The sequence below is a fragment of the Scyliorhinus canicula genome, chromosome 12, assembly GCF_902713615.1.
Source record: "Scyliorhinus canicula chromosome 12, sScyCan1.1, whole genome shotgun sequence".
Lineage (NCBI taxonomy): Eukaryota > Metazoa > Chordata > Chondrichthyes > Carcharhiniformes > Scyliorhinidae > Scyliorhinus > Scyliorhinus canicula.
In genome coordinates this window covers 121665278-121678708 of record NC_052157.1, presented here as the reverse complement: position 1 = coordinate 121678708, position 13431 = coordinate 121665278, and the positions used below count along the sequence as shown (strand labels likewise).

General features: G+C 45.6%; 1 protein-coding gene across 1 annotated transcript in view; it reads right to left on the bottom strand.

The window, feature by feature from the left end:
- The window catches only part of hpda (4-hydroxyphenylpyruvate dioxygenase a), a 47229-nt gene extending 34467 nt beyond the window's left edge, over nucleotides 1-12762 (bottom strand). The window contains exons 1-5 of the mRNA XM_038813964.1: nucleotides 12591-12762; nucleotides 8597-8623; nucleotides 8425-8487; nucleotides 2389-2493; nucleotides 1357-1399 (exon numbers count right to left, since the gene is read on the bottom strand). Coding sequence (XP_038669892.1) covers nucleotides 1357-1399; nucleotides 2389-2493; nucleotides 8425-8487; nucleotides 8597-8623; nucleotides 12591-12593 — 241 coding nt within the window. The 5' untranslated portion in view covers nucleotides 12594-12762. The remainder of the gene's footprint in view (nucleotides 1-1356; nucleotides 1400-2388; nucleotides 2494-8424; nucleotides 8488-8596; nucleotides 8624-12590) is intronic.
- Nucleotides 12763-13431: the final 669 nt, after the last annotated feature.

Below are 13431 nucleotides of genomic sequence, written 5' to 3'. Positions count from 1 at the left end.
GTATGACTCTGCAACTGCGGGACACTGTTACTGCTCAGCTCAGTACAATGACATACCATGGCAGGACGATGCATCTTACCAATTCACGTTTGCTGCACTACCAACAGGCAACATGGCTTTCAGGACAGATTGCATACATCGCTACCACAAGCATCGAAAGAAAAAAAGACTCTAAATCAGAGAACAAAGTGATGTGACCACTTCTTGGTTCCTTACGCACAGGGACACTGACGGCGTTTACAAAGCAATGCCACCATCAACATCACCAACTCACCAACCAAACAAGAAAGACACTCGGCCATGATAATTAATGAATTTTGGACTCATGCATATGATTTGGACTTATTGTCTCCTGATCACTGTTATCATAACTTGTACAGAGCATCACTTATCCACCTGTTTTTGTTCAATTTTCTTTAACACTGTACAGAAAATATGTAACACGAAAAAAAGGGGGATGTGGTGATCTGCATCACTGTAAATACACAAGGAGTTAATGTAGATACACGTAGATTAGGTAGACATGAGAGGGAGCACCAGAGACATGACACACAGACAGTCAACCAATAGGTCAGTAAGATAGGACACGACCAATGGGCATTCACGATACACACAGAGGTGACACTACCACAGGGGGGCATTACACCAACCCATATAAAAGGACACAGTACACATGATCTTCCTCTTTCCAGTAGAGACACTCAGTGAGTAGACAGGGTTGATTTGAAACACATCACACCCACCACGTGGATTGTAGCAGACTGGTTCGTCAGTCTGAGTAGCTATACAGGATTAACAGGAGAGTCGAACCCAAGTAACAGTTCAATAAATGTGTTAAAGCTATCTCCAAGTCTGAACCTTCCTTTGTCAGAGTGCACATCAAGGAAGCAGCTTAGGCTACGTCAAGAGCAGAACAAAACAAGGCCCACCAGGGTATACCTGGCAGTCTGTCCACATGGAATGACACTCCCTCCTCAACTGCTGCTAATAGAATAACAGTGACAGTGAGATCAGTCCATTATTTTGGCACTTAAGGGCCTCAATTGGCCTAAGCCAGGAAAGTTGATCTCGACCTTCACCACCCTGGACATAATTGGGGGCAGTCGGGAAGGTAACAGGGTCTCCACCCCATGCCTTCCTACCCCATTAAATGCCACCCCCCCCCCCCCCCACCCCCCAACTCTTAGCTTGCTTCTGGGGGGCTTTATGTTTTGTCCGATCACTCATTGATTTATAACCTAGTGATAAATAGAATGGATCATAGTCATTCAGTGTTTGGCAACTGGAGGAATCCCACAACTCCACACTTGCAGTGGTCTATCTTAAACCGAATGTGATGCCAAATATTATACTCACCCTTAGAACCAGGCGTCAGTGCTGATTGTAAAAGAAAGAAAATCTGTTGAAAACAAGGAATGCATGATTAAGTTAAGAATTGAAGTTCTCTCAAGTTCATAAAAAAATTCTGAGCATCAGAAAATGATGAAAACAGCTGTACAGTTAAAGCAAGGCACCAAGGCCAATTTCAGGTAATACAATTGGAGGGCCGATCTCGGGTAACTAGGACTTGAAGCCCATGGGCGGGATTCTCCCGCAACTGGCTGGATGGCCCGTCGCCGGTGCCAAGAGCACGCGAACCACTCCGGCGCGGGCCGACCGGAAGGTGCAGATTCCCCCGGGGTCGGACCCCCCCCCCCCCCCCCCCCCCCCCGAGGACTCATTTAGCTGGCCTACAAGCCATGTCCCGCCGTGATGGACCATGTCCATTTCACGCCGACGGGACTGGCCGAAAACGGGCGGCCGCTCGGCCCATCGGGACCCGGAGAATTGTCAGGGGGGCCGCTGCCAACGGGCTCGACCGGCGTGGTGTGATTCCCGCCGCCGCCCGAAAACCAGCGCTGGTGAATTTGGCAGCCGGCGTTGGAGCAGCGGGCGGGAATCACGCCGCCTTCCGGCGATTCTCCGACCCAGCGGGGAGTCGGAGAATCCCACCCCATGTCACGTAATAGAGCCGATGCAAGTGATACAAAACTAGCCTGAGAATTTCAGAATCTCTCTTCCATGGTCCAAGAAACACTGGAGGCCAATGATTCATAAGTCAACAATGCCAAGAGTATGATGAAGGAAATAGCATTTTAATGCATTTCTTCCATTCACGCTGGATTGTAATATGACCATTCACTAAGGCACTGGAATTTCCAACAGGAATCAGCAAAGGGGTCATTCCTGTTAGATGCAAGTTTCCCCCCCCACCCCCCCCAACACACGCTTTCAGAATCTTCCCCATCCCTGGATCTGATGCCTTCCCAATCCCAGAATTTCAAGGCCACAATGTTATGATGTAGTCTCAGCTTTTAGGAACATCCTTCTCAGGAAGCTGGTCCTTACCTTATTCTGCCTAATGACATGTGTCACCACGTCACGATTCCCCGTCTCTAGTCCCTTATATGCCACAGGCTCAAATCCAAACTTGTTGCAGTAATATGTTGCGGCCTGCAAAGACAGATAAGTGTGCACCGTGTGATTGACATTGGCTTAGTTCGATAGGTTGTTCACAGTGAACTGGGCTGTCTTTCAAAAAAGGTAATTATTTATAAGAGCCTATTCTGACTCCCATTCCCCAGTGTCCACAATGCCTGGCACTTTGAACATATATATCAAAGGAAATTTCTTGTCTTAAACACTGTATGCCTTAATGTCAGAATCAACCTACTTGCTTTCGTCTATCAATTCCATTTGTTGCACATCACCAGCACTTAGCCCCAAACAAGAAGCAGGGTAGCAGGTGCATCACTGACTTGAAAATATAATAATATAATAATCTTTATTGTCATAGGTAGGCTTACATTAACACTGCAATGAAGTTACTGGAAAAGTCCCTAACCACCACGCTATGGCACCTGTTTGGGTACACAGAGGGAGAATTCGGAATGTTCAATTCACCTATCAAGTCTTTCAGGACTTGTGGGAGGAAACCGGAGCACCCGGAGGAAACCCACGCAGACACGGGGAGAACGTGCAAACTCCACACAGACAGTCACCCAAGTCGGGAATCGAACCTGGGACCCTGGAGCTGTGAAGCAACAGTGCTAAGCATTGTGTTACCGTGCTGCCCACTATCGACATTCCTTCAGCGTTGCTGTGTTAACGTCATGAAATTCCCTCCCTAACAACATTGAGGGAGTACCTACATCAAATGGACTCAAGTGGCTCACAAAGAAGGCCCACTACGACTATTTTCTCAAGGGCAGCTAAGAATGAACAATAAATCTTGACCTTGATAGTGATGCCGATATCCTAATAATTATTTATTTAAGTAATTTTTTTTCATTTCCAATACATGGAAAACACCAATTATCACCACTTTGTGATTTTTGTACTTTGCTCATTTTCAACTTATGAATGTTTCAGCGGAGTGAATATTCTGACTTTACAATCTGCATCACTGTGATCGCAGCAGCCTTTTGTCCCATGAAGTAGTGACACCTTCATCTGTACTTATCCTTGCAGCCTAGAACTGTATTCCTGGCCACCAAATCATGTTGTAGGGGAGCTGTTTTGATTGAATATTAACTGTTTTTCCTACAATCTAATCTAAGATCTACTGCTCTAACCTGTCCTTGTGGCTGCTCATTGATTTCTCTTTATATTGGGCATTAATTTATATCGGCTGTACTGGGCCAGGGGGTAACCTGTGTTGTGCTTCTTTGATGGTAAATAGGTTGATAACAGTTTGTGTATGTGTGTTGGTCAGATCTTTTTAATGCGATGCCCTTCACTGTTGGTAAATAAACGAGCGCTTTTAAAATGTCTAATAATTAAATTCAAAAGTTAAATTGAGAAGACAAAATGAAGGGCCAAAGCACTACTGAGGTTTAAGTGACTCGTGGTGAACGAGGCCAATCAAAGAGTAGTGAGAATCGTGGGATTTGGAAAATCAATAATTATACAGAGGAGAGAGGGTAAAATGGGGTATAGTGGAAACTATTCCACAATATAGGAACTTACTGGCAACTGCAGTCATGGGAGATGACAATGGTGTTCACCCAAGTCAATCCAAGATAGTCCACTTTTCATCAAATATGTGATCAAAGCAAGATTCAAGCAATTAACCAAAGCAGTACATTAGGAGGAGGGTTGCATTGTGGGACATACCGGGCTGGTTTCTCCGATCCACGATGCCGAAATCGTGTTATGCGATGAGGCGGAGAAACCCTGATGCTGACCAAATCGGGACGGTGCCGCTTTTGCGATGCTCTGCCCCCTGAAAAGCGGCGTATCCACGGCCTCAGGAAATTGCCCGAGGGCCGCCCTACAATGCTCCGTTCCCAACCGGCTGAGTTCCCGACGGCATGGGACTCTCATGGTCTCACCCGTCCTGAACTCAGCGTGGCTGCTGTGGAATCAGTCCAGCGCCACCGCAGTCGGGGGAAAGCCGATCCATGGGCGGGGGGGGGCTTTATTCGGGGCTTGGGGGCCACTGGTGGGGGGGGGGGGGGTGGTCTGGGGCGCACGAGCCGGCCGAGGGGAGGACTTGTTTTGCGGTCCGGGTCCGCGGGCAGTGTCCGCCATGAAGCACGGCGTAACCACTGCAGACCGCCGCCTGTGAGCATGCCCGGCCACGGACCCTGCAATGCTCTGGGCCATATCGGCAGCTAGAGCTGGGAGTTCTACACTACCTGGCTGCTAACCCCTCCCCGGAGCAGGGAATCGATGATCGTTTTGCGCCAGTTTTCCTGGCGTAAAAGACTACCGGTTTCCCGTCGACGTGGGGACTTAGTCTCCCAAACGGAGAATCCAGCCCACCATCTTGCAGTTGAGATGTTAATCTGAAACTTTGTGCAACAGTTCAGGTGGATATGAAAGATTCTGATGCACTGACCAATGTTCATCCCTCAATGATTAGCACCACAAATGCGCAACAAGGTCATTTATCTCATAGCTGATTGTGGCACTTCACTGTGTGAAAATTGGCTGGTGTGATTGTCTACATCACAACAGTGACTCCATTTTGTTGACTCTAAAACATTGGTGCAACACAGACACAGCTTTTTTTCTTTTTATTAGGAATGGTAAACAAAAGCATTGGGTATTTGGAAACATTGAAGAGAATTGTGAGATTGTGGTAAGTTTGTAACAGGTGTTGCAATCTTGTGTTCCCTCTGACATGTCTGCACAGTGTACGTACTGTCCTTGATAAGCTTCTAGGTAAAGAAATGTCAGCACCCAGAGGGTGAATGAACCTTTATACTGAATCAGTCAGATTAGCCCAGGTTCAAGACCCTGTTGAACTTCTGGACTTCAAGTGAGGTATCTGGGGGAGGACTGGACCTCAACAGATTGCCTGGCAGCACGTAGTGGCACGATCCATTCCTACAAGGATCTTCAAGTTTCCTGATGTCATTATCCCCCATCTTATTGTGCCAATTTCTCCTGAAATCCCAAGCACCATTTCACTCAACCACTAATCCCTGAACCACGCCACTTTCCCTCCAACCTTTTTAAACCTTTGTTTTGTCATTGTGTTTCCTTACTGCTCAGAAGATTTTTTTTTAAAAACAAGACATGTGGAAAAAAAAGGTAAGAACAACAGAAAACACTCAGAATCCTCAACAGGGCTGTCAGCATCTGAAACACAGACAGACTCATTTTTTTGGGGGGTATCGACCCTCCAACAGACCTTATAAGTGAAATTTGAACTTGTTTTTTTTCTCTTTTCAGGTACCGACCAATTGAATGTAGTTTCCAGTGTTAGTAATATTTCTCTGGCATCTCTCTTAATCTTGTACTTTCACCTTTGCTTCAGAAACACCCATTCCGACCTTCACGTTTCAACAAACATCTGTCTTCCTCTCAGTTAGAAACCCAGCTCTGACTTGACAAGCATTTTACCATTCTCCTTGCTTCCCTTATTTCTTTCCCACCCTTCTTCCAGATTTTCTCATATTCACTCTTAATCTTTATTATTTCCATCGTATTTATAGGCACCGGGCGGAATTCTCCGCTCCCGGGAAAAATCGGGAGGGCCGTCGTGAGCTCGGCCGAGTTTCACGAAGGCCTCGGAGGCCGCTCCTCGCCCCCTATTCTCCCCTCCCGGCGGGGCTAGAAACGGCGCTCCATAACTCTCGGCCGCGGGGGCGTCACGCCAAGAATGACGCGGCCGGCCGCCTAATGATGTCAGCTGCGCATGCGCAGGTTGGCCGGCTCCAACCTGCGCATGCGCGGCTGACGTCATGACGCTGACACTAACACTGCGCATGCGCGGTGGCCGTCTTTCCCCTCAGCCGCCCCGCAAGACGGGGCGGCTTGATCTTGCGGGGCGGCGGAGGGGAAATAGTGCGTTCGATTTGGACGCCGGCCCGACGATCGGTGGGCACCGATCGCGGGCCTGTCCCCTCCCGAGCACAGTCGTGGTGCTCTTTCCCCTGTACTCCCCCCACAAGCCCCAAATGGGCATATCTCACTCGTTTCATGACGGCAGTGACCAGGTGCGGTTGCCACCGTCGTGAAACGGTCGTGAATGGCAGGCCGCTCGGCCCTTCCGGGTCGGGGAATCGCCGTTAGCCGTGAAAAACGGTGAGTGCCAATTCTTCCGAGCGGGGGGGGGGGGGGGGGGGAGAATTGCGGGGGGCGACAGGGTGGTGTGAAATTTGTCGGGGGCCCCTCCCGCGATTCTCCCACCCGGCGTGGGGAGCGGAGAATCGTGCCCATCATCTTCTCTCTTTTTCCATTTAGGTTTATTTCTAAGATCTTTAGATTCTCAATTTAAATTGTCTGGGGCTGGATTCTCCGATTATGAGGCTATGTTCTCACGTCGGCATGGGAACAGTAGCGTTTTACTCCCGAAAATTCAGTGCAAAATGGCCACCGATCCTTTGTTTGGTTGGGGGCTAGCAGCCAAGCAGCGTAGAGCACCTGGCTTGAGCTGCCGACATGGCCCGAGCCAATTGGCGGGTCCATGGCCGCACATGCGCACGGCAGTGCCGGTGCCATGCCGCGCGCGTACCCGGCCTGCGGAATACTGCCTCCCTTTGGCTGGCTCGCAAGCCCCCAGCCCCTGACAAATTCCCCCCTGCCCACGGATCGGCCCTCCTCCGAATGTGGCGGCGCTGGACTGAGTTCCACACCGAGTTCCCGACGGGTGAGACCATGAGACACCCACACCGTCGGGAACTCGGTGGGTTGGGGGCACAGCATCGTGGGGGGGGGGGGCGCAGGCAATGCTCTGAGGCCATCGATATGCTGCTTTGGAGGGGGCAGAGCATCACAAAAGCGACACCGCCCCCGATTTGGTCAGAATCGGGTATTCTCCGGCCGATCGCCATATCCGATTTCGGCATCGGCAACCGGAGAATCCCGCCCCTGTATTTTTTAATTGTATTAATAAGCAGTGAAACTCAATAAAATGAAAGGTTGTGTGCCATTTTGCATACATGCATGTGCATGTGGCGTGTGAAACTATTCACATACATCTTACTGTCTGCAGATATGGTTGTACCGAGATGTGGTTGATCACATTTCCGCACCATCACTAAGACTGCCTATTTCCACCTCCATTACATCTCCCAATTTCACCCCTGCCTCCACTTGTTTTGCTGCTGAAACACTCATCCTTACTTTTGTTTCCTTTAGATTTGACTATTTCAATGCAATCCTGGATGACCTCCACATTTTACCCTCCGTAAACTAGTCATAATCCATATCTGTTCTGCCCATGTCTTAACTTGAACTAACATCCATCATCCTGTGCTCGCTGACTGACATTGTCTCCCAATTAAGCAACAATTGTTTTCAAATTCCTCCATAGTCTCCCACCTCTCTGCCTCTGGAATCTCCTCCAGCCCTACAACCCTCTGAGATATGTGTCCTCCTTTATTTCGGGCCTCTTAAGCACTCCCAGTTTTAACTTCATTTGGCTTGACCCGAAGCTCTAGAATGTTCCCTCAAACTCTCTACCTCACTCTCCTCCTTAAAGACACTACTTTTAGGGTGGCACGGTGGCGCAGTGGTTAGCACTGCTGTCTCAAGGCACCGAGGAACCTGGGTTCAGTCCCGGCCGCGGGTCACAGTCTGTGTGGAGTTTGCACATTCTCCCCGTGTCTGCGTCGGTCCCACCTCCACAACCCAAAAAGATGTGCAGGGTAGGTGCATTGGCCACACAAAATTACCCCTTAATTGCAAAAACAAAATATTTGGGTACTCTAAACTTATTTTTAAAAAAGATACTCTTTAAAACTTACTTCTTTCAACAATTTTTTGATCACCTTCCCTGATATCTCCCTATGTTACTTGGTGTTATATTTAAATTTTATAATGCTCCTGTGAAGTGCTTTGGGGTGTTTTATTACATTAAGGGTGAGACACCAATGCATATTGAGTGCAGACCTAGTTGTGCCTGGGTATGCTCCTTGCTACCCATCTCACCTGTTTGGCGTTTCCGACCCAGAATGTGAGATGATGAAAGCTGATAAATCGACCTTTCTCCGGCTGTAACAGAAGAGATTTGTGTTATTCTCTTTTTCCTAATATTCACAGAATCCAGTAAAACAGAAGGCCACTAGTTTGTTTGAAAGTTTAAGTAGCAGGTGTACAATACCTTCTCCCCTTTATCTGTGTAGGTAGTCTGCAAAAATAGAAACAAAAAGGTTTTAGTGTTCCATTGTAGGAGTGTTACACTCCATTTATCTTTATTTTGTAGCTAGTTTGTCACAATATTGCTGTCACCTTGCTGTGATGGATATATCTGATAGGAGGTTTAGGACCATGACTTGTCTCTCTATGGAAGCTGTCAGTGATTTTACGCCAACATATCATTGCCCTCCAACTTCATAATCACCTTGTTCACCACTCCCTTTTTGATTCCCTTCAGTTTCATTTCTATCCCACTAACAACATCCTGATCACATTCACTAGTAAGAAGTCTTACAACACCAGGATAAAGTGCAACAGGTTTGTGTTGAATCACTAGCTTTCGGAGTGTAGCTCCTTCCTCAGACGAATCACCTGAGGAAGGAGCTACACTCAGAAAGCTAGTGATTCGACACAAACCTGTTGCACTTTATCCTGGTGTTGTAAGACTTCTTACTGTGCCCACCCCAGTCCAACTCCGGCATCTCCACATCACATTCACTAGTGACAGTCCATGTGACTGCAGCCAATCGTTGTCCTTCCATATTCTCCCATACCTGTTCAAAGACAATCGATTATTCAATCCTCCTCCAGGAAGTCTCCTTCAAATTATTTTGTATGACAGTAGCTGCAATATTGACAATGAATGAATGGAAAATATTGACTGATATTTCTTCTAAACTTCTGTCTTACTCGAGGCTAGTTAGTTTTAACTGTGTTCACTAATTCTGAGTAGCCGTTTTAAGTCAAAAACCCAACATATCAACAGTATTTGCCTCCTGTTTTTTCATAGGCCGAATCATGCCTAAAATATTTTCTGAAAACAAATTAATTCTTTCCCGAAGGCCTAAATTCTTGAATCACCCTGGTCACTCCTTTCTGAACGCACTCCAATAAAAAAAGGTATACAAATGCAGACTCAGCAGAAATCTATCAAAGGCTAAATGAATTTGTTACAACTTCCAATGAAATACCTTGAGATATATCCGAGTAGTGTTGGTCTTGTCCTTCCGTAACTGCAAGAACTTTGCACTGAAAACTTTTGCAATTGATAAATAATTGCACCCAAGTTATTTTCTTCTTAACTGATGGGTACCTTTTCATTGTGTCTCACCCGCACCTTTGTATTCTGGTGTTCTAAATAAGACCCATTGATGATATTTTAGGTAGCCTTCCTAAACTGCTCGCAATATTGCCACTTTAGGTGCCACTTAAGGAAGCACTTAATATGGTGGTGGCGGGCAAGTCTAATGCCATTTGTTTCACCAGCCTAATTTAAAATAAGACCTTGTTGTACTTCCAGTGGTGTGGCATCAAGTTAAAATCCCCCCCCACACGCAAACCCCAGTCCCACTGCTAGTTTCTGTGCTGGTGTTGTACAACTCTCAGTGTATGTGGAAGTTGAATAAATGAAAGAAAATTATCAGAAAATTTACTGTATAAATTAAACTGCTCCTTGCTTTTTTGGGGGGGGGGGGGTGATGGTGGTGGTTCTGGTGGAGGGGGCACTGTTCCTTTCGGAAACTTGTATCTTAACACTGCCATTTTAGCCGAGTGATCTAGACAAGGATCATAATTTGGGCTATATATATGTATATATATATATAATAAATAATATTATACAGATATGTGACAAATTAAGCTTGAGTAATTCTTCACAATTCCACATCACTATTATTTACCTTCTGAAAATCTAAATCAATTCTACCCCATTGGCTAGCTCTCATTCACTTGTTACACCTCAATGAATTTCAGCAGATTCATGATTTGACAGGTTGCTTTTAAATTCATGATGCTCTCTCTTTAGAGCCTCTGCATTCTGAAGTTGAGCGTCAATAAATTCAGTGCAATGCTCTTTAGGATTTCCCTGATATATTATGCAATGCTTTCCAGATTCTTCCATTACCCTGTGCAACGCTCTCTAGAATATTTCCCTTACCCCATGCAAGGCTGTCTGGAATTCATTTCTCCCCACTGATGAGCATTAGAATCACATTCGCTATTCTCATATACAACTCATGCATAATCACTAAAAATGTTGCGAAATTTCATTTGTTTTGTCTTTATAATTCTGAGAAATCCGGGGCTGGTTTAGCACAGGGCCAAATCGCTGGCTTTGAAAGCAGACCAAGGCAGGCCAGCTGCACGGTTCAATTCCCGTACCAGCCTCCCTGAACAGGCGCCGGAATGTGGGGACTAGGGGCTTTTCACAGTAACTTCATTTGAAGTCTATTTGTGACAATGAGCAATTTTCATTTAATTTCATCTCACCGGGTCCAGGAGCACTGTGGGCTGAGGTTTCCAGACACCTGCTTCAATGGTGTCTACCAACGAACCAAAATGATTAGATGTGCAATTTGTCTTCATTTGTCAAGATTGGTATAAAGTATTATTTGACACATTAGCCAATTACTGATCACTGTTTCCATCCAATTATTCTTGAATGGAATTTTGAGGTGATTTTCAATTGCCGCAGCTATTCTCTCACCTGATGAAGCGATTTCAAATGGTCAGGTATCTTGGCTCATTCACAAGATCCTCCCGAGACAATTTTCGGGCAGGACTATAAAAGCTCGCACAACCTACCCACCGCAACAGGCAGGGATTAGATTTAATATGAATTTCAGGTTCGACATCAGTTGTAGAATTCATATTGTCATTCTCGTGGTACAAAGGGTGAAGCTTTGTGCTCCAGGGAATTTGTGATTGTTATGGGAGAAAGCAAAGTATGTTCCTCCTGCTCCCGCTACTGGTCTGTTTAATACAGGGGTGGGCAAACTTTTCCGTGGAAGGGCCACATTCAGAAATTCACAATTTTAAAGGGCCGCATAGTATATTAAGTAAAATAATTAATATTTAAAATAGCCAAAATAAAAGGTTTTTAAAGAAAAAAAAGCAATTAATTTTTATTAATTAATATTTTAAAGAAGAAACTTTATATGAAACACATTTATTTGAAAAACAAAGTAACTCAGTTTAAAGAAAAAAGCAATTAATTTTTATTAATTAATATTTTAAAGTAGAAACTTCACATGAAACACATATTTGTGACGAGCAATGATCACCCTACTCAAGTCACAGTATCCACCCTATACCAGTAACCCAACAGTCCCCCCCCCCCATTAACCTTAAAATTTACAACAAAAAAAATGTATTTGTTTTATTTTTTATTTTTATGACTTGATCTTGGTGGGCCGCATAAAGACCTTTGGCGGGCCGCATGCGGCCCGCGGGCCGTAGTTTGCCCACCCCTGGTTTAATACCTTCCTCATTGGGGTGTTTCCCTACATCACCCCCACGCCCCAAACTTCAGACGATTTTCTGCTTTCACAGAACCAGCAATCTGCAGTAGGAAACACATTTGGTGCTCGTGCTGTGTCAGTGGTTCATTAGTGAGACCCAGCTATTGATTTGGCTCAGGCAACCGAGCGAACAATTGGATGGGTGGAGTGGCAATTCTATTAAGCCAGCGCTTCTTTTGGAGGCCTACTTCAGAATTGCACCCAGACTGTCTCCGGATCTTTTCGCTGCTTTCCACATTCTGTCTTTGCCTTTGGTAATTAATTATTCTCTGAGACAAGAAGAGACTGACATGTATTCTGCCACAGAATGTGTTGAATGTGACAATATGGACAATGACCATTCCCAATGAGACACTCTGTGCAATTGCGTTTGTAGGGGCTGGTTTAGCTCACTGAGCTAAATCGCTGGCTTTGAAAACAGACCAAGCAGGCCAGCAGCACTGTTCGATTCCCGTACCAGCCTCTCCGGAAAGGCTCCCCGGAATGTGGCGACTCGGGGCTTTACACAGTAACTTCATTGAAGCCTACTTGTGACAATAAGCGATTTTCATTTCATAAATGTACCATCACAGTGTATCTGTCCTCCCATACTCAGTGACCACAACAATTTACTTAATAATAACATTAATAACTGAATATATCATAATGGATGATACTCACCATGATAAAACAGAGTTAATAGAGGCACCTCAGTGAATTTGGAGAAGTCCAAAATATCCACCCGGCTCAATCTTATATGCACAAAATATTTGGCTGGAAAGCAACCCTGCCTCTCACTGGCTGTTGTGGATCCGCCCACTGTGCCTCCCCAGATTTCCAACTGGAATTCAGTCACAGTAGGGCCCTGGTTATGGTTGTGATTGAAGGCACATGCTCTTGGAGTTTGTACCGTGTTTTGTTACTCAGTAATCAGAAAAATGCTTTTTCTCATGTTGCACAGGCTCCTGAATAACAGCATCAGTCCCAGGTCTCTGCCAATTTTCAGTGTTACATTCACTTTGGTTTATCCTCCCTTGTCTGGTGTGGCTTCTGCTCTTCACACCTTGTCCCTTCACCCAGAAGAATAGATTTTCAACTTCAAGTTTGAGCAACATGTATGACACTGTCAAATTACATTGTGAGACTATACCATGTTACAGAGTCATCATTTTAGATCTTTATTTAATCCATCATAAATGTTGCCTTATAACTTTTAGTTATCTTTTTTTTAAATTTAGAGTTCCCAATTCATTTTTCCAATTAAGGGGCAATTTAGCGTGGCCAATCCACCTACCCTGCACATCTTTGGGTTGTGGGGGCAAAAACCACGTGAACACGGGGAGAATGTGCAAACTCCACATGGACAGTGACACAGAGCCGGGATCAAACTTCGGACATCGGCGCTGTGAGGCAGCAGCGCTAACCACTGCGCCACCGTGCTGCACAACTTTTAGTTATCCTTAAGATATAAACCTGAATTGTAAGATCTAATTTAGGTTATCTTCTGCAATAAAGAGGCACT